General features: G+C 38.8%; 1 protein-coding gene across 5 annotated transcripts in view; it reads left to right on the top strand.

Moving 5' to 3' along the window:
* KIAA2026 (KIAA2026 ortholog) overlaps window positions 1–14,718 on the top strand; it is a 92,497-nt gene extending 77,779 nt beyond the window's left edge. For 2 of the 5 annotated variants that reach the window (XM_031654827.1, XM_031654826.1), the window contains 2 exons: window positions 3,273–3,460; window positions 4,811–9,082. In XM_031654827.1, the coding sequence (XP_031510687.1) occupies window positions 3,273–3,460; window positions 4,811–8,436 (3,814 nt within the window). In that variant the 3' untranslated portion in view covers window positions 8,437–9,082. Of the gene's footprint in view, window positions 1–3,272; window positions 3,461–4,810; window positions 9,083–10,909; window positions 12,943–13,452 lie in introns of those variants that run through there. The other 3 variants (XR_004178054.1, XM_031654828.1, XM_031654829.1) reach the window with 3 other exon arrangements.
* The last annotated feature ends 7,811 nt before the right edge of the window (window positions 14,719–22,529 follow it).

Here is a 22,529-nt window from a genome sequence, read left to right as displayed (position 1 = left end):
CAGCATGTAGAAGTGGCCAAGATGAGTAGGACTCAGCAGAAGAGACTTTGAAGGAGTGCTCAGTAAAATAGGAAGATAGTCAAGGAAGAGAAGTGTTTTGGAAACCAGGTAAGGAAATGTTTCATAAAGGAGGACTGCTCATGATGGGTTGAGGAAATGAGAAATAAGAATTTATTATTTAATTTGGCAACATGAGGATCATATTAATGACCTTGGTAAGCTGTGGTAGTAGAAAAGTGGATAAAAGTCTTAGAAGTCTATTTAGGAGAATTAGGGGAAAGAAATGGAAGAGTCTTCTTTCATGGAGTTTTGCTATAAGGTGGAATAGAGAAATGGAGCAGTATCTGGAAGGAAAAGAGGTTAAGAGGATGTGTTTTGTCGTTGTTGTTGATGTTATAGAGTAACATGTTTGTGTACTGATGGAAATGATCTAGTAGACAAAAAATGGATTCAGGTAAAGGAAGGGACATTTAGTAGAGTGTTATCCTTGATTAGGTAAGAGGATGCATTTAAATGGAGGTGTTAGCTTAGGTAGGGAGATGGAGAATAGGAATATACATTAAGGTGAGTTGCAGATGAGGTGTGAGCATGTGAAAGTTCTCTTCTGATTGCCTCCATTTTTCTTGAAATAAGAAGTAAAGCCATTAACTGAGACCAAGAAGGTTACTGAGAGTGAGAAGGGAGGAGAACTTTATACTATCTCCACATAGATATTTTTTCATTCCAATTTTATAGATTGAAAGGGAAATTCATTTTGTGATTATCATTTAGTAACCCATTCTAATACCTTTCACAGCCCTCGTGTGCTTCCGTAAAACCCTTAACAATAATTTAAAACATAAATAAATTGAAAGCAATTTTTAACTAACATCTGTTGAATATTTATGTGCCACACATACTGAGAGGTAAGTACTGTTACTATTCTCATTTGTAATAAGTAAACTGATGCTTAGAAAATTAAGGAATTTTAATGTTTTAAAAATTAAAAACCACTTTGGGAGGCTGAGGTGGGTGGATCACGAGGTCAGGAGAGGAGCCCATCCTGGGTAACATGGTGAAACCCCGTCTCTACTAAAAACACAAAAAATTAGCTAGGTGTGGTGGCAGGCGCCTGTAGTCCCAGCTACTCGGGAGGCTGAAGCAGGAAAATGGTGTGAACCCAGGAGGCGGAGCTTGCAGTGAGCCTAGATCGCTTCACTGCACTCCAGCCTGGGCAACAGAGCAAGACTCTGTCTCCAAAAAAAAAAAAAAAAAATTAAAGCCTGGGCAATATGGTGAAACTGCGTATGTATAAAAAATACAAACATTAGCCAGGTATGGTGGTGCATGCTTATGGTCCCAGCTACTCAGAAGGCTGAGGTGGGTGCATTTCTTGATCCTGGGAGGTGGAGGTTACAGTGAGCCAAGATTGTGCCACTTGTACTCCAGTCTGGTGATAAAGTGAGACCCTATCTCAAAAAACTAAATTAAAATTGAAAGTCTTACAACTAGTAAGTAACAGAGGTGGGACTTAAAATCTAATGTGCACAAATAAGAATGTGTAGTAAAAATAAATTGGAGAACATGACCAGGCGTGGTGGCTTATGCCTGTAATCCCAGCGCTTTAGGAGGCCAAAGTGGGCAGATCACAAAGTCAGGAGTTTGAGACCAGCTTGGCCAACATGGTGAAACCCTGTCTCTACTGAAAATACAAAAATTAGCCGGGTGTGGTGGTGCGCGTCTGTAATCCCAGCTACTTGGGAGGCTGAGGCAGGAGAACTGCTTGAACCCGGGAGGCAGAGGTTGCAGTGAGCTGAGATCGTGCCACTGCACTCCAGCCTGGGTGACAAAGTAAGACTCTGTCAAGGAAGGAAGGGAGGAAGGGAGGGAGGGAGGGAGGGAGGAAATAGAGAACATAGGTTCATATTTCTTTTTTGAATAAACAACACTAAGGGTGAAAGTTGAGGATAGGGTAGAAAACTTCATTGAAAACAAAAGGAATAATAAAGGATCTCTAAAATACTAGATGTTTCCATCTCTAGTTTCTCAGAAATAAAGCTATTATGTTTTTATATGAAAAGGATCTCTGTGAAAGATTACTTTTCAGCTTTGTTTTCCTAGGCTTAATTTTAAAAAATATTTCTATTAAGACTGAAGGGTTTAGATACAATTACTCCCAGGATTAAGTGATAGATTTGTTACTCTCTGTATAATAGTCGCAAAAATAGATACTGGTGCTTAGAATTTCTGGCTTAAACTTTTTTAAATGACCTTTTAAGATGTGTTATAGTCAGTAATTTTAAGACTCTCTAATCTGTCAGTGCAGCTAGAAAAAAAATTATTGTTGTCTCATTTAATTTATCTAACAGCAATCTTTATAAAGATGATCAGGCCAGACACCGTGGCTCACGCCTGTAATACCAGCAATTTGGGAGGCCAAGGCAGGTGGATCACGAGGTCAGGAGATCGAGACCATCTGGCTAATATGGTGAAACCCTGTCTCTATTAAAAATACAAAAAATTAGCTGGGCGTGGTGGTGGGCGCCTGTAGTCCCAGGTACTCTGGAGGCTGAGACAGGAGAATGGCGTGAACCCGGGAGGCGGAGCTTGCAGTGAGCCGAGATTGAGCCACTGCACTCCAGCCTGGGCAACAGAGCGAGACTCTGTCTCAAATAAAAAAAAAAAGAAAAAAGATGATCAGATGGTATGTTCAAATCTGTATTCTGAAATTTGCAGGGGTGTGTGTGTGTGTGTGTGTGTGTGTGTGTGTGTGTTTTGAAATGGAGTCTCGCTGTGTCACCCAGGCTGGAGTGCAGTGGCGTGATCTTCGCTAACTGCAGCCTCCATCTCCCGGGTTCAAGCAGTTCTCGTCCCTCAGCCTCCCGAATAGCTGGGATTACAGGTGCCTACCACCACGCCCAGCTAATTTTTGTATTTTTAGTAGAGACAGGGCTTCACCATGTTGGCCAGGCTGGTCTCAATTCCTGGGCTCAAGAGATCCGCCTACCTTGGCCTCCCAAAGTGGTGGGATTACAGGCATGAGCCACCATGCCTGGCCAGATACATATAATTTTTTAAGTTTCAAGTTTCTTACGCCTGTACCATAGGTTCTGTCTTCCTGAGCATTGGCAAGACTGAACTAAGCATTTTAGACACACTTTAAGATTAAAGCATAATTTCTAATGACTTCATAAAAAATATTTCCATATGTAGTTTAAAATGTTAAAAGTTAGTTTAGATTTCAAGAATTTAATACATATGTATTATTTGTTATGTTGGGCATTTTATTTCAGGAGCCGCCTAAAGAAAGACTATGATGATTTCAGAAGACAACCTGATCATGATAAATTTACTAGAGAACTATGGACTACTGATGAAGGTGAAGGAGATCTTGGAAAAGACTCTCCTAAGGGAGAAATCAGTAAGTCTATTGACTTAACAGAACCTCTGGATATCCTGGAGAAAGATCACTTTGATTCAGGTAAGCGTTAAACCTTTTTTTTTAAAATCAGCACAGAAAGCACAAAGAGAAGTTTTTGTTTGCTGTGAAGGCAAAAGATAATATGGTCAATGAAATGCATTCATTGGAGAAATCTGTTACGTTTTGAAGAAGTACTGTCCACATCCTTATCAGAAGTTTCTACTAGCCTAGGCAACATAGCAAGACCCCATCTCAACAAAAAAATAAATAAAAATTAGCCAGGCATGGTGGTTGCATCCCTGTAGTCCCAGCTATTCAAGAGGTTGAGATAGGAGGATCGCTTGAGGCCAGGAATTCAAGGTTACAGTGAGCTGTCCACTGCTTTCTAGAGTGGGCAACAGAGCAAAATGCTGTCTCAAAAAAAACAAAAAGTTTCTTGGAGTCATTATTACATTTCTAGGAGTTTCAGGAGCCAGTGCTTCACTCCAAACTGTAGGCCTGTCATTGCCCATTACAAACCACATGCCCTTGATCTGTAATCCCTTTGAAATTGATTCATGCTCTTCTTTTTATTATTAGTATTTTTGAAGCATTGTATCTGAGATTTACTTTAGAAATAGAATTTGACAAGTTCTTAATATTGTGAAGATTATTTTTTGAGGAATTACCAAGGTTGATGGCCTAATGAGACCAGAATGAACACATCATTTTAATAAGGATAAAGGGCTGGATTAGATTACCTGTAATTCATTTCCATTTATCAGATTACATTATTATGTAAATCTAGTTTAATGACTTTCTTTGGTTATATAGAGGTTAATGTGAAAGTATGTGGTTAGAAATGCATTAACCTGTTGTTTTCGATCTTTGGCAAATAAGAGTAATGTCTTATAAACCTAGTTTGACCGAATATGAACATAAATTTTTTTACTATAAGGGTGAACATCAGAAAAAGCTGGATATTTTTTGTCCTTTAGAGTCTCTAGAAATAGAATAGCTTGGAGAACCACCTCTCTATGGTATCAAAATGTTCCTAGCTAGAAAAAGAGAACTAGATTCCTTTCCAAATTAAATTCTGAGCCCTGATTGTTGACTTAGGTGTTTCTAATGAAACAATTTTTTGCACTTACACTGGCAGAAGAATTAGCAGAATTCTCGACCAAAAATTTTGACCAAAAAAATGTTCTCAATAATAGGTTATTATTGGGCATGGTTATGATATCTAGGTTATCATGTCAAAGATGACCTTACCTTTATCTTCATCAGTGGTGCTAAGGCTTTTGAATCACCCTGCAGTAGATTTCTTAATACATTGCCCACTCAAAGATTCACTTTCTTTTTTACAGTTGATGTTGTTATTATTTAGTTGCTGTTTTTTATAAACAAAATGCCTATTTTTATAATTTTCAGATGATATGAAGTTGTCAGAAATAGATTTTCCTATGGCTCGAAGCAAGCTGTTGAAAAAGGAATTACCTTCAAAAGACTTACCGAAGACACTGCTTAAAACACTTAAACGACAGTCCAAACAGACTGGTTATGTGGATGACAGCACAAAAGAGCTTTCTCCAAGGAAGAAAGCAAAGTTAAGCACAAATGAGACAATAGTTGAGAATCTAGAAGGTGATGTGCAGATTGACTGTTTCAATGAATCAAAGCATGCAGAGCCATCATTTCCAGAGTCATTTGCCTCATTGGATTCAGTACCTGTGTGTACTCTCCAGAAAGGGACCAAACCCATTCAGGCTTTGCTCGCAAAGAATATTGGGAACAAAGTGACCTTAACAAATCAACTGCCTCCTTCCACAGGTAGAAGTGCTTCTGCTGTGGAAAAACCAGTTTTATCTCCTCCAGAAGCAAGCCCCGTAAAGCCAGCATTGACCTGCCACACCAATACAAAAGGTCCTTTACAAATGGTATACAAAATGCCCTGTGGCCAGTGGTTGCCAATAGATCTTCAAAATAGCTCTGTAAAGATTCAGATGCAGCCTGTGGTGGATCCTAAAACAGGGGAAAAAATCATGCAGCAAGTTCTTATTCTGCCTAAGAATTTTGTGATTCAGCATAAAGAGGGAAAAGCAGTTGCAAAAGAAATACCACCACTTCAACAGAAAGGTACAGAACAACATTGTTCATCTTTCGCACAGACAACAAACAGAAATTCTTCTTTAGCATCAGTTTTTGTCAACTCACCAGGAACTGTTTCTACCCAACTACCAAATACAGTTTTCAACAAAACGATTACACCTTTATCAAATGTAACTAGTGCTAGACCACAGCCTTTGTCGCCTGTAACCTCTGTAAATAACTTATTAACACCATCAGTTAAGACTAGCCAGAGTGAGGCAGGAAAAACCAAGAATGCAGTTTCAGCAGCCACATTCTCCTTGCCCAGTGCTTCACCCACCATTTCCTCCACAGGTCAGCCTCTGTTATCAACAACACCACTAAATGGGTCTACAAATCCTGGTAGTTCCTTCAACTGTTTTGCACAACAGACTGCTGATTCTTCTGAAGCAAAGCAAGAGCTGAAAACTGTGTGCATAAGAGATTCACAGTCAATTCTTGTTAGGACACGAGGTGGGAACACTGGAGTTGTAAAAGTACAGACCAACCCAGATCAAAATTCACCCAATACTGTAACTTCAAGTTCAGTTTTCACTTTTGCTCCTCAGCTTCAGGCATTTCTGGTGCCAAAATCAACAACTTCTTCCTCTGCTTTTTCACCTGTAGCTGGAACAACTACTACATCTAGTCTTTCACCTTTCAGCCAAACACCGGCTTCTGTTTCCATTCCAGCTAGCTTTGCTCCATCCATGGGGAAAAATCTCAAACTTACATCAGGCTACCCCACTGGCAGTGGTGATTTGGGCCACATGATAGATAAAACTTCACACATGCCCTCTTCTCCCTTGAAGTCCTCTGTTTGTTCTAGCACTCTACTACCATCAACAACAAGTAGTTCAGTAAGTGTAATTAGCATATCAGCAGCAAATTTTGGACAAAACAATGCAAATATTATTCATACTCCAACTAAACAGCAACAGGTAGATTATATCACAAAAAGTTACCCTGTTACAAGGTCAGAAGCAACAGCAACAACAAATGGAGATGTAATCAGTGGGACTCCAGTTCAGAAACTTATGCTGGTATCAGCTCCATCTATTCTTTCTTCTGGCAATGGAACTGCAATTAATATGACACCTGCACTGACATCTACAGGTGTTTCTGCCCAGAAATTAGTTTTTATTAATGCCCCAGTTCCCAGTGGTACATCAACCCCGACTCTTGTTGCAGAATCATTAAAACAAACTCTTCCTCCTCCATTGAATAAAGCATATGTTAAGACTCCAGAGCAACCCCAGATAGTACTGATTCCATCTACAGTGGGCACACCAATAAAAATAAATTCATCACCAGCTGTGTCTCAGATAAAAGATGTGAAAATTGGACTAAACATAGGTCAAGCGATTGTAAATACTTCAGGCACTGTGCCAGCTATACCGTCAATTAACATACTACAAAATGTAACCCCAAAAGGAGAAGACAAAAGTAGCAAGGGCTATATTTTGCCATTGTCAACAAGTGGTAATTCAATTCCAGTAAGCTCAAATTTTGTGAGTCAGAATATTACCCCTGTTAATGAATCGGTGGTTTCTGCAGCAAGAGCAGTAAACATGCTTTCAGTTACCGGAGCGAATTTATCTTTAGGTTCCCTTTCAGTGACCTCAGCCTCTGCTTCAGCTGGGACACGACCTTCTGTTTTAGTCAGTGGAAATGATACCTCTTCGAGAATTATGCCTATTTTGTCAAATAGACTTTGCTCATCAAGTCTCGGAAACACTGTGGCTATATCAACTGTGAAAACAGGACACCTTGCATCATCTGTTCTGATTTCAACTACACAACCAGTAGTGTCTCCTAAATGTTTAGCATCAGCTTTGCAAATTCCTGTTACGGTTGCCTTACCTGCCCCTGCGACTACATCCCCCAAAATAATAAACACAGTTCCACATTCAGCAACAGTACCAGGAGCCACACGTTCTATATCTCTTTCTAAAAGACAATCTCGGACTTCGCTCCAGTTTCAGTCACCAGGGATTTCAACTACAGTGCCAACAAATGTAAACACAAATAAACCTCAAACTGAATTGTCATCCCTTTCACCAAGTCCAGGTAAAATAGTTAATATTTCCAATTTTGCTTCTCTGCCGAACCAGCAAGCTTTAGTAAAAACCCCCAGTTACAGTTCTGCTCCAGGTGGCGCTACCATTCACACGGCTTCAGCACCATCTAATGTAACTAGTTTAGTCGGGAGTCAGTTCAGTGAACCTTGTATTCAGCAAAAAATAGTCATCAATACCAGTACACCTTTGGCACCTGGTACTCAGATTATGATTAACGGAACCCGGTTTATTGTTCCACCACAAGGTCTTGGAGCTGGCAGCCATGTTCTCCTTATATCTACTAATCCAAAATACGGAGCCCCCTTAGTTCTTAACAGTGGCCAAGGCATTCAGTCTACGCCAATAGATAACTCTACCCAGAAGATTACACTAGCGTCAAATAATTCTTTAAGTGGGCAACCTCTACAACATCCTCTAAGAAGCCCTACAAAATTTATAAACTCTTTTGGGAATGCAAGTTCTATACCCACAGTACATACATCACCACAAATCATAAACACAACTGTTAAAGTTCCTGTTCCACCTCCTGTACCAACAGTATCTCTGACTTCAGTAATTAAGTCTCCTCCAGCTACTCTTTTGGCTAAGACATCTTTGGTTTCTGCCATTTGCCCCAGTAATCCTCCACTGCCAAGTAGCACTTCAGTGTTTCATTTGGACACACCTGTCAAAAAATTGTTGGTTAGCCCAGAAGGAGCCATTTTGAATACCATAAACACTCCAGCATCTAAGGTTTCTTCACTCTCTCCATCTCTCTCTCAGATTGTATCTGCCAGTCGAAATCCTGCGTCTGTCTTCCCTGCTTTTCAGTCATCGGGCTTAGAGAAGCCTGACACAGCTGCATCTTGAATTTAGACTAAAAGAGCCAGTTTTTAAATAATGGGGCATTGTTTTGACTCCCATAAAAATTTTAAATGTTTATTATACTATTGAAAACATACTATACATAGTTGTGTGTGTGTGTGTATGTGTGTGTGTGTTTTAATGTATCTTTTCATTAGCTTGCAACAAGGCTTTGTTTTCTTGGGGAGGGAAAAATCTGTTTCATTTCACTTGCTATTCTGAGGAGGGTTTCGAGATTCTGTGTTTAAAGTCAGGATTTACCTGTTTGTAGAACATAAAGTGAACAAAGTTTGAATAGTTTAGAGTAAGCTAGCCTTTTGCACATTTACATTGACATGTTTCTTCTTGAATTTGGACTGTTGCAGCATATCTATGATATGGTATTCTGTGTCATTAGTGAAATCTTATTTTTGTTTCTGTAAAAAATATATATATATTTATGCATTGTGAAAAATGCAGTCCATGATGTAAAATTGTACATATTCCAGAATCCCTAACAACCTGTACTAAATATATGTACAAAGAACTATGCTGTCTTATTTATGTTTTGTTTACATAATGTATAGTTTTTTAAGTATTTTAGTAATTTTGGACCAGTGAACTGTTAGCAACAATGCAGAAGAATCTGCATGTAATAAACTGAGTTGCTGTATTTCTTTGTTTGAATACCATTTTTAACGTGTGTTCTTGTTCCATTGAAAGAATACAGGATGTAATTGAAGATAGTCCTTTACAAGAAAGAATTAAGGCTGGGAAATCTGAATTAGGGCTAGCATTTGTACTGGCTTTCCAGCTTACAAATACTACTTTCACTTAGATCTTGTGAGTATTTCAGAAAATTCCTTTTTTTTTTTTTTTTTTGACTCACTTGTTGCCCACCCTGGAGGGTAGTGGTGCAGTCTCAGCTCAGTGCAACCTCCTCCTCCTGAGCTCAAGCCATCCTCCCACCTCAGCCTCCCAAGTATTAGGTTGGTGTGTAAGTAATTGCGGTTTTTTGCCATTAGTGGCAAAAATGCCGCAGTTACTTTCTCACTAGCCTAATAGCTGGGACTACGGGCATGGGCCACCATGCCTGACTAATTTTTTAATTTTTTGTAGAGATGGTTTCACCATATTGCCAGGCTGGTCTTGAACTCCTGGTCTCAAGAGATCCACCTACCTTGGCCTCCCAAATGCTGGTGTTACAGGCATGAGCCATCGCACCCAAGAATATGCCTTGTTTTGAATAAAAGGTAGCTTTTATCTTTATTGGATCTTTATATCCATTATCTTGAGCTACTGAATTGTATACTGATCCTTCCATTTATAATGTCGTTAAACTTCATCATATGAAGTTATTGTTGGGTGTTGAAAATGATATGGAAGCATAGGCCTAAAGATTTCCTTTGAGACTACATCAAAGTGTATTTGTTATCAAAGTGGAGAGGGTAGTGAAAATATTCCTAGAAAGTCACTAACGGCTCTCAAAAACGGCTCTTTATGCTCTTAAGTACTTTTCCTAGTCATGTTTATACTCTACTCAATCACTCTCCCCCTTTTTCTGTCAGTTAAGAAAGCCCTTGGAAAGTGGGTGATGTTTCAAGTGCATTGCATTGCACATAGATGGTGCTCAATAAATGAATGTATTTACCTACTCAGCTTTTAAAATGACCCAAAACTGTTTGCCTTTTGTCTCAGAAGAATTCTCTAAACCACTTTAAGAAACTAATTTACTGAATTACCTATGGCCCAACTTTAATCCCAGTGAAGGACCTAAACTAATTAACCACTAAATCTCTTTTTTTTTTTATTGTTTTGAGACAGGGTCTTCTCTCTTGTCCAGGCTGGAGTGCAGTGCTGCTATCTCAGCTCACTGCAACCTCTGCCTCCTGGATTCAAGCGATTCTCCCACCTCAGCCTCCTGAGTAACTGGGATTACAGGTGCATGCCGCCATAGCCTGGATAATTTTTGGATTTTTAGTAGAGATGAAGTTTCACCATATTGGTCAGGCTGGTCTCGAACTCCTGACCTCAGGTGATCTGCCCACCTCGGCCTCCCAAAGTGCTGGGATTACAGGTGTGAGCCACTGCGCCCAGCCACTAAATCTCTTCTAACTCCTAAATCCAAAATTCTAATATGACCTTCAAAGCTCTGTGTGATCTGAACTTCTGATGTGATACTGAAGTCCCCACTTAAAGTTTAAAAAGCTCTTCAGTCTGTTCCCACCTACTTCTCCAGCTTCATTTCAACCTATTCTCCCTCTTATTCACCGTACTCTAATTTTCTTTTAGTTTCTAGAAAATTCAAGACACTTCAGGGTCTTCCTAGATGTCCTCTTTGACCTAATGTTCCATTACAGGTTCTTATTACATGTTATGTAAACTCCCTCTCCTTGTCATACCTCAGCCAACATCATTATATTGTGCAGTCACTCAGACTGAGAACAACATAGCACTTCTTCAAAACTATAATTACTTGTATGAAATTATTTAATTTCAGGAACCTTATCAATCATCATCATCATGCCAGCATCTGGCACACTGTTTTCAATGTCTATTTGTTGAGTAGGTGAGTGACAAATCTAGATAACCTCTTATTTAAGGTCTAGTTTACTTTTTTAAACTAATGCTCCATTTTTTAAACTAGAAATTTGATTAATGGATTTATATCTTCAAAAACCCAGATTCCTTTCCTCCAGTTTTGTAGATCATGTGGATGTCTGAGATCGTGGCTAGAGTACAAAGTTAAATTCCTGAATTCATTGTGTTTAGTGTTATTAAGGGTTCTGTAAAGGGCATCTATAAAGGCATACATGAAAAGGAAGAAATGTCACAACAGTGCCACCTGAAAAGATTTGTGGTACTGGAGGGGCGTGTTTTTATACTTAGTATAGAATTAAGCCATTTAGATATCTGTGTTCTGTATCACCTAAAATACTAAGTTAAAAGATGCTGAAATAGCCTGCCTCCTTCTGGTGTATTAGCACTTCCCTTTCCTCTCATTTCCTATGGTTTTTCCTGCCCCCACAAAAAGTTTTTTCCTTTGTGATTAGTTTTATATACGTTTATATACACATACATATACACATACATACACACACGTGTAATATTAAATAGCTGAAGTCCTGCTCACATCCCAAGTCTCCAATTTTATTGGTGTATTTAATTAGTTGAAATAGTTTTATGATTAAAGTAGTGATAGCTAGAATATGTACACTAAAATCAGTGGAAATGTTTGCTTGATCCAGTAGATCAACTTAAATTTAGAATTTTTTAACATTAAAAGCTTGAGAAATTGGCATATTCTGAAAGAGATCTAAGAAATTTGATAGGGATTTTACTTAGCCAAAATTACTAAAACTTAGAAATGATAGTTTACTTGAAGTCATTCCAGAAGTAGTTTTGCCATCAACTGAGCTTATTGGCTTGTTGTTACTATAATGCTATCATCTGCCCCAGTTATTCTTACACATTTATTCAGCAAGCATTTACTATCCACAGCATGGTGTTTGATACTTAGAAAAGTTGAAGGGTATGGCATAGTTTAGAACATTCTTATAACTTGGAGTGAAAATGTGAATGTGAGAAACATAGTTAAAAATGTATGAAGCAGTATTACAGAATCAAATGATGTATGTAATCATCTTAATTACTTTAAGAATGATGTATGTAAAACATTCTTAAAGTAATTATTGAACAAATTCAAGGCATCTACCAAAGTTGTAAATGTATTCTACACACTTATTGATAACTATATAATGTAGAAGATGTTGCAGGAACAATACAGATGAGTAGGATTCCATCCTGTCCTCAATACAAAAAATAGTAAAATAATAATAAGTTAGACGAATAAAGAACTTACTGTAAGAACTTAGCAGGGAGTTTCCAGAGAAGGTTTCATGTAAGAGGTGGCATTTGTGCTATGACTGCAAGTACGTTTACAACTGGGCCCACAAAGCCTGAGTCTAAGAAAAGCACAAGGAGCATGTAGGGAACACAGCAGTTGAATTTGAATGAAATGCTGTAGGTTAAGAGGACCTATAGGGAATGATTAGAAAAATAGGTTGAGCTAGCTGATAGAGGACTGAAAAATATTCTGAAAGTATGAAGCTTTTGAGCAAGGGTAGTAATAGTCAAACATAAGATGGGGACAATTACCTTGCAGGATTGCTATGAGGTTAGATGAGATAATTTACCTAAAGTACTTAGCCTATTGCCTACCACATAGTAAATACTTAAATAGTAGCTGCCATCATTGACCTTACCAAAGACAGGGAGACCCGTCAGGATATTAGGTGGGCCAGAAAAGTGGTGTGAAGACCTGATATTTGGCATAATCAGGTATCTAGTAATGCTAGAGATGAGACAACCTGTTGAGATTGAGAAGGATAAAGAAGGTATTTTAAGGGAAAGCTTTTATTTTTGACTGCATAAAATTTAGAAATATTTAAACAGCAAATAATATGAACAAAGTGTTACCTCCCCTAAATCTATGAATGTAGTGCTAAACTAATAAAAATACTAATAGATTTAGTTGGAGGGTATTATTCTTTTTTTGTTGGGTTTGGGTGGGATTCTGTCTATTAAACCTAAATTTATTGAGGTAAATACTGTTACTCACATTTCTTGTAACAGTTCGTAGCATATATAAATGACCTTTATTGATTTATTTATCTCCATGATCATACAAAATTCAATTATGGTTTACGTAATAGTGAACTATTTAATTCAGCCTAAATACAGTACTTAAATGGACCTGATTCTGAGAGCCTCATGGAATGGTCTAATAGTCAAGAATTGTATTAAAACCATCTAGATTTGTAAAACACCATCTTAGGAATTGTAATTCTTTCGAACTTGAATTTAAGCAAATGTAGCATCAACTAAGAAAAAACAATAAAAAGAGATTAAATTATTAAGTAAAGAAAACACGGTCATGTGTCCTCCAGTATATAGTTAGGAGTTGGTTGCTGTAAACCTGAATCAAACCTACTGACCCAAATGTGTAAGCCCTTACAGTTTTAACCTCTCCCTTCTTTGCAGACATGATGCATGGGATCGCCTGCACATGGAACAGCAGGAACCACTTGGGAAAACCTGAAATTTAAACTGCTTTAGTCAACTTTATCTGTTGTGATCATTTTCTTTTCTTAGCTCAGTGAGCTTTCTGTTAGTGTGCCAAGCTGCCATCCAACTTTCTTGAGCATTTTTTCTCTTGGGAAATGATCAAGTTTTGATAGTAGAAAGTGCTTCTTTCCAAGACTTTCTCGAGGCCATCTTCCTGTGGGCGTCATGCTTCTGATGTTACACAGCTGATGTTTTCATATGAGCTACATTTTCAGACTACAAAGATGCTTATTCAGATGAGAGACCATTTCTTTGAACTGTAAGTGATTCATTTGATTTTCTTTTTAATAGTCCTTGTTTTTCTTCTTCAAGCCTTTTTAAGGAAACATTTAACAGCATCAGTGTATTTCTTCAAATTGTTTTTTGATTTACAGCCTAGAAGTTCTCAATTTTCTGATTTGTCTTTGTCTGATTTCAAGTTGCCATCACCCATGTAATTTTTGCTAAAGAAGACAGGCAAGTATATCACCTTCAATTTTAAAGGGCTCTCTTTATCATTTACAACTTCTTTATGTTTTCAAGTTGTCAAGCATTTTTTTCCTTCGTTTCTCACACTTTGTATTCCATTTCACAGCTTCTTGGGATAGCGCTTTTAGATTTTCCTAAAAATGAATGTTTTCATCCAAACGATCCATTATTTCCTTCTGAAAGTTCTTCTGAGACACTTTGAAGATGTTTTTGGCACTGGTTACTTGAGATTGAGGGATTTCGATGCATCGTCAAGTAACTGTTGAACCATGAAATGAAAGTTTAGAGACTCCCTTCTGTTCTTTTTTTGAGAAGGCCTACAATATTCTCAAGTGACAAGTAAACCTGTCCAGATATTTACTAAATGCTAAACTTAACATTTGTAACTTCAGAGGACTGGTCTTCACCAGAGATAACTTGAAGGCTTCACTGATTTGTATAATCAGTCTAAATTTTCACTGACTTTAACCTGGGCAGAAAATCTTTTGACTAGCTCTTTTTTCCTCCTTAAAGTATGCCTGCTGTTTACTATAAAAACAATCAGAGAGACCATATCAGAATCTCACAGGGAAATGCATAGAGACTTAAGCCTTGTCTTAAGCATCAGTCACCACCACTGAGGGCTGGACAGGAAGGGGAACCCCAGGTTCTATAAAACAGTGCTCTGTAACTTTGCTCACCATGCAAATAAAGTACTATTATTTGTACAATGAATTTGGGCAAGTGGAAAATGCTTATTGCAGCCAAAGGAGACCAGCCATGAGCTCTGGTCACTCTAGTCCCTACCCTGGCCTGCAGGAAGCTTAGGGGATCAAAGCAGTGCCATGCCATTACCTATTCTCAGCCCACAGGTATGTCAGGGCAAAAAGGAAGGGCACGCTGCAGTAGAGGACTCCTGTACCATGTATATGGGTGAGGTTCATTTTCCTGAGTTCAGGTTTCCTTCAGCAACAGGGAAGTCTCATCCTATCTATCTGCAAAGGTCACGAGGATCTCCCTTCCCTGAAGGCTCCTCTCCTCATTTGTGTTAAGTCAGTCTAGGCTGTTAGAGAATACTGAAGGGTCTCTGTCTTAATATTTCATGAATTTTCTTCAAGGCCAGTTTCCCCCTCCATATAATCCAAGTGTTCTTAGAAGGGGTAGAGTCTCCTTCACTGATGACATGGTAGAAGTCCTACCTAAGCCAATCAGACAAGAGACAGAAAGGGCATTCAAATTAGGAAGAAAGAAGACCAAATTATTCTTGTTTGCTGATGATACAATGTTACATTTAGAAAAACCTAAAGACTCCATGAAAAAACTATTCAAACTGATAAATTCATTAAAGTTGCAGGGTACAAAATCAACATAAAAAAATCAGTATCATTTCTGTATGCCAACAGGGAACAACATGAAAAAGAAATCAAGAAAGTAATCCCATTTACAATAGCTACAAGTAAAATAAAATACCTAGGAATTAAGAAGTGAAAGATCTCTACAATGAAAACTAAAACATTGAAGACAGAAATCAAAGAGAACACAGAAAAACAGAAACATATCCATTGTTTACGGATTGGAAGACTCAATTATTGTTAAAACATCCATGCTACCCAAAGCAATCTGCAGATTCAATGCAATCCCTATCAAAGTAACAATGACATTCTTCATAGAAATAGAAAAATAATCCCAAAATTTATATAGAATCACAAAGACCCAGAATAGCCAAAAGAATAGCTCACAAAAGGACCTAGAAGCTGGGCATGGTGGCTCACGCCTGTAATCCCAGCATTTTGGGAAGCTGAGGTAGGCAGATCACTTGAGGTCAGGAGTTCAAGGCCGGCCTGGCCAACATAGTGAAACCCCATCTCTACTAAAAATACAAAAGTTAGCTGGGCATGGGGGCACACACCTGTAAGCCCAGTTACTTGGGAGGCTGAGGCACAAGAATAGCTTGAACCTGGGAGGTGGAGGTTGCAGTGAGCTGAGAATGTGCCACTGCACTCTGCCTGGGCAACAGAGAGAGACAGTCTCCAAAAAAAAAAAAAAGACCTAGAATTGCCAACCTAAGCAAAAAGAACAAAACTGGAAAGATCACATCATGTGACTTCAAATTATACTACAAAGTTACAGTAACCAAAACCTCATGGTACTGGCATTAAAAAAAAAAAGAAAAAGAAAAAGACACATAGACCAATGAAACACAATAGAGAACTCAGAAACAAATCCATATATTACAGTGAGCTCATTTCAACAAAGGTGCCAAGAACATACATTGGGAAAAGGACAGTCTCTTAAAAAAAATGGTGCTGGAAAAACAGGATACCTATATGCAGAAGAATGAAACAAGACCCCTATCTCTTACCATATAGAAAAATCAAGTAAAAATGGATTAAAGACTTAAATCTAAGACTTCAAATTATGAAACTGCTGAAAGAAAACATTGGAGAAACTCTCTAGCACATTGGAGTGGGCAAAGATTTCTTGATTAATACCCTACAAAGCACAGGCATCCAAAGCCAAAATGAACAAATAGGTTCACATCAACTTAAGAAGCTTCTGCACAGCAAAGGAAACAATCAACAAAGTGAAGAGACAACCCACAGAATGGGAGAAAATAGCGGCAAACTACCCATCTGACAAGGGATTAATAACCAGAATATGCAAGGAGCTCTCAGTGATAATGTAATAACCCAGGCTTCCTGCATCATGTGACCTTCCATCCTTAACACATGGCTCCCAGGGTTGCCCTGCAATTGGTTTCCAATCCAAGGAGTCATCTTCAGAGGTGTGGGTGCCTCTGTGAAGTGGGGAGTAAGTCTTTCTGAATCTGGCACCTTCTATTCCTTTCAAAAATATCTCACTTTTCTAATTTCTTTCTGGCAGACTCAGCCCAAGTCTCTGTGTCCATCACCTGGGAGACTGTCTGAGGAACTCTGTGAAGAAAGTCTTTTCCACAGAGAAATGACAGCACCCTCAGTGAGTGACAGTCTGGGGGTTTTGGAGGGATGTAGGGTTCAAGCCACAGGCTCCTCAGTGTATAGGATTGAGATTCAGCAGAGACCTCGTGGTGAGGGGAGGAGGTACCCAAATGCCTGATGAAGTTTCCTTTGTTTAGAATTCATTTATTTGTTTGGAGTGGGAGAGGTGGAAGCCTTATTTTAAGTGTTAAGACTTGACAGTATCAGAAGAGTGGGGAAATATTTTAGTATTTTGTTAAATGTTGTTTTTTTCGATGTGTGTAATATGTCTCTTTATCCTGTGTTTTCTTTTTCCCCTTTGGTGAAATTTTGTCTTTAGTAGAAAATGATACAGTTATGTTACACTAGTGTTTCTGATGACACAAGATGATTTTTAGGTGGTTTACTGACTCACCGTTAAATAACAATGAATCATATAGTGAGAAAGTAATTTCTTTAAAACTCTTGTAAGCCTTCTGAGTATGTCAAAGACAGCCTTTATCTTTTCTCTGATCCTTGTTAATCTCTGTTTGACAAAGAGAGCAGGTCTCAGGTTCATAGCCTTCTGTGACCGTTAGTATTTTCTTAGGTTAAAAAAAATTACTTTCTGTCCGTTCTCAGATCTTAACCTCTGTGCTGGGAGATCCACTGCTCTCTTCAAAGCTGTCAGACAGGGGCATTTACCTCTCCCGAGGTTTCTGCTGCTTTTTGTTTAGCTATGCCCTGTCCCCAGAGGAGGAGTCTATAGAGGTAGGCCAGCCTCCTTGAGCTGTGGTGGGCTCCACCCAATTCAAGCTTCCTGGCGGCTTTGTTTACCTACTTAAGCCTCAGCAATGGCGGGCACCCCTCCCCCAGGCTTGCTGCCACCTTGCAGTTAGATCTCAGACTGCTGTGCTAGCAATGAGGGAGGCTCCGTGGGCGTGGGACCCTCTGGGCCAGGTGTGGGATACAATCTTCTGGTGTGCCATTTGCTAAGACCCTTGGTAAAGCGCAGTATTAGGGTGGGAGTTACCTGATTTTCCACGTGTTGTGTGTCTCAATTTCCTTTGGCTAGGAAAAGGAATTCCCTTCCCCCTTGCGCTTTCCAGGTGAGGCGATGCCTCGCCCTGCTTCAGCTCTCACTGGTCGGGCTGCACCCGCAGACCAGCACCAACTGTCCGACACGCCCCAGTGAGATGAATCTGGTACCTCAGTTGAAAATGCAGAATTCACCCATCTTCTGTGTCGCTGACACTGGGAACTGGAGGCTGGAGCTGTTCCTATTTGGCCATCTCAGACACCCACACCAAAACCCCATCAGTACATCACCATCATCAAAGACCAAAGGCAGATAAAACCACAAAGATAGGGAAAAAGCAGTGCAGAAAAGCTGGAAATTCAAAAAATCAGAGCACATCTTCCCCTCCAAAGGAACACAGCTCATCACCAGCAATAGAACAAAGCTGGACGGAGAATGACTTTGACGAGTTGAGAGAAGAAGGCTTCGGTTGATCAAACTTCTCAGAGCTGAAAGAGGAACTATGTAACCAGCGCAAAGAAACTAAAAACCTTGAAGAAAGAATGGATGAATGGATAACTAGAATAATCAATGCAGAGAAGACCTTAAAAGAACTGATAGAAATAAATACCATAACATGAGAACTACATGACAAATGCACAAGTTTCAGTAACCGACTCGATCAACTGGAAGAAAGAGTATCAGTGATTGAAGATCAAATGAATGAAATGAAGCAAGAAGAGAAGTGTAGAGAAAAAAGAGTAAAAAGAAATGAACAAAGCCTCCAAGAAATATGGGATTATGTGAAAAGACCAAATCTGTGTCTGATTGGCGTGCCTGAAAGTGACGGGGAAAATGGAACCAAGTTGGAAAACACTCTGCAGGATATCATCCAGTAGAACTTCCCCAACCTAGTAAGGCAGGCCAATATTCAAATTCAGGAAATACAGAGAATGCCACAAAGATACTCCTCGAGAAGAGCAACTCCAAGACACATAATTGTCAGATTCACCAAAGTTGAAAGGAAGGAAAAAATGTTAAGGGCAGCCAGAGAGAAAGGTCAGGTTACACACAAAGGGAAGCCCATCAGACTAACAGGAGATCTCTCAGCAGAAACTCTACAAGCCAGAAGAGAGTGGGGGCCAATATTCAACATTCTTAAAGAAAAGAATTTTAAACCCAGAATTTCATATCCAGCCAAACTAAGCTTGATAAGTGAAGGAGAAATAAAATCCTTTACAGACAAGCAAATGTTTAGAGATTTTGTCACCACCAGGCCTGCCCTACAAGAGATCCTGAAGGAAGCACTAAACATGGAAAGGAACAACAGGTACCAGCCATTGCAAAAACATGTCAAAATGTAAAGTCCATCGATGCTAGGAAGAAACTGCATCAACTAACAAGCAAAATAATGAGCTAATATCGTGATGACAAGATCCAGTTCACAAGTAACAATATTAACCTTAAATGTAAATGGACTAAATGGTCCAATTAAAAGACACAGACTGGCAAATTGGATAAAGAGTTAAGACCCATCAGTTTGCTGTATTCAGGAGACCCATCTCACATGCAGAGACACACATAGGCTCAAAATAAAGAGATGGAGGAAGATCTACCAAGCAAATGGAAAACAAACAAAAGCAGGGGTTGCAATTCTAATCTCTGATAAAACAGACTTTAAACCATCAAAGATCAAAAAAGACAAAGAAGGCCATTACATAATGGTAAAGGGATCAATTCGTCAGGAAGAGCTAACTATCCTAAATATATATGCACCCAATACAGGAGCACCCAGATTCATAAAGCAAGTCCTTAGAGACTTACAAAGAGACTTAGACTCCTATACAATAATAATGGGAGACTTTAACACCCCACTGTCAACATTAGATCAACAAGACAGAAAGTTAACAAGGATATCCAAGAATTGAACTCAACTCTGCACCAAGCGGACCTAATAGACATCTACAGAACTCTCCACCCAAAATCAACAGAATATACATTCTTCTCAGCACCACATCGCACTTATTCCAAAATTGATCACATAGTTGGAAGTAAAGCACTACTCAGCAAATGTACAAGAACAGAAATTATAACAAACTGTCTCTCAGACCACAGTGAAATCAAACTAGAACTCAGGACTAAGAAACTCAATCAAAACCACTCAACTACATGGAAACTGAACAACCTGCTCCTGAATGACTACTGGGTACATAACGAAATGAAGGCAGAAATAAAGATGTTCTTTGAAACCAATAAGAACAAAGATACAACATACCAGAATCTCTGGGACACATTTAAAGCAGTGTGTAGAGGGAAATTTATAGCACTAAATGCCCACAAGAGAAAGCAGGAAAGATCTAAAATTGACACTCTAACATCACAATTAAAAGAACTAGAGAAGCAAGAGCAAACACATTCAAAAGCTAGCAGAAGGCAAGAAATAACTAAGATCAGAGCAGAACTGAAGGAGATAGAGACACAAAAAACCCTCCAAAAAATCAATGAATCCAGGAGCTGTTTTTTTTGAAAAGATCAACAAAATTGATAGACCACTAGCAAGACTAATAAAGAAGAAAAGAGAGAAGAATCAAATAGATGCAATACAAAATGATAAAGGGGATATCACCACTGACCCCAAAGAAATACAAACTACCATCAGAGAATACTATAAACACCTCTATGCAAATAAACTAGAAAACCTAGAAGATAATGGATAATTTCCTGGACACTTACACTCTCCCAAGACTAAACCAGGAAGAAGCTGAATCCCTGAATAGACCAATAGCAGGCTTTGAAATTGAGGCAATAATTAATAGCCTACCAACCAAAAAAAGTCCAGGACTAGACAGATTCACAGCCGAATTCTACCAGAGGTACAAGGAGGAGTTGGTACCATTCCTTCTGAAACTATTCCATTCAATAGAAAAAGAGGGAATCCTCCCTAACTCATTTTACAAGGCCAACAACATCCTGATACCAAAGCCTGACAGAGATACAACAAAAAAAGAGAATTTTAGACCAATATCCCTGATGAACATCGATGCAAAAAATCCTCAATAAAATACTGGCAAACCAAATCAAGCAGCACATCAAAAAGCTTATCCACCATGATCAAGTGGGCTTCATCCCTGGGATGCAAGGCTGGTTCAACATATGCAAATCAATAAACATCATCCAGCATATAAACAGAACCAAAGACAAAAGCACATGATTATCTCAATAGATGCAGAAAAGGCCTTTGACAAAATTCAACAGCCCTTCATGCTAAACACTCTCAATAAATTCGGTATTGATGGAACGTATCTCAACATAATAAGAGCTATTTATGACAAACCCACAGCCAATATCATACTGAATGGGCAAAAACTGGAAGCATTCCCTTTGAAAAGTGGCACAAGACAGGGATGCCCTCTCTCACCACTCCTATTCAACATAGTATTGGAAGTTCTGGCTAGGGCAATCAGGCAAGAGAAAGAAATAAAGGGTATTCAGTTAGGAAAAGAAGAAGTCAAATTGTCCCTGTTTGCAGATGACATGATTGTATATTTAGAAAACCTCATTGTCTCAGTCCAAAATCTCCTTAAGCTGATAAGCAACTTCAGCAAAGTCTCAGGATACAAAATCAATGTGCAAAAATCACAAGCATTCTTATATACCAGTAACAGACAAACAGAGAACCAAATCGTGACTGAACTCCCATTCACAATAGCTTCAAAGAGAATAAAATACTTAGGAATCCAACTTACAAGGGATGTAAAGGACCTCTTCAAGGAGAACTACAAACCACTGCTTAGTGAAATAAAAGAACACACAAACAAATGGAAGAATATACCATGCTCATGGATAGGAAGAATCAATATTGTAAAAATGGCCATACTCCCCAAGGTAATTTATAGATTCAATGCCATCCCCATTTAGCTACCGATGACTTTCTTCACAGAATTGGAAAAAAACTGCTTTAAAGTTCATATGGAACCAAAAAAGACCCCGCATTGCCAAGACAATCCTAAGCCAAAAGAACAAAGCTGGAGGCATCAGGCTACCTGACTTCAAACTATACTACAAGGCTACAGTAACCAAAACAGCATTGTACTGGTACCAAAACAGAGATATAGACCAATGGAATGGAACAGAGTCCTCAGAAATAATACCACACATCTACAGCCATCTGATCTTTGACAAACCTGAGAGAAACAAGAAATGGGGAAAGGATTCCCTATTTAATCAATGGTGCTGGGAAAATTGGCTAGCCATAAGTAGAAAGCTGAAACTGGATCCTTTGCTTACTCCTTATACGAAAGTTAATGGGTGCAGCACACCAACATGGCACATGTATACGTATGTAACAAATCTGCACGTTGTGCCCATGTACCCTAGACCTTAAAGTATAATTTTTAAAAAAATTACTTTCATTATCTTCATTTTTATAGTTATCCTCTACTATGGAAAATGATACTGGTTTTCCACTTAGTATGGCAATAGAAATTAAAGCCAAAAAAATGTTTAAACGAGCTGCCTGAAAGATAAATATTAGATAAATGATAGTGTAGGTGATATGTTGATGTGGCCAAAGGAAAACAAATTGCAATGTT

Source organism: Papio anubis, chromosome 13 (assembly GCF_008728515.1).
Source record: "Papio anubis isolate 15944 chromosome 13, Panubis1.0, whole genome shotgun sequence".
Classification (NCBI taxonomy): domain Eukaryota; kingdom Metazoa; phylum Chordata; class Mammalia; order Primates; family Cercopithecidae; genus Papio; species Papio anubis.
This window is presented reverse-complemented; position numbering and strand designations above follow the sequence as displayed.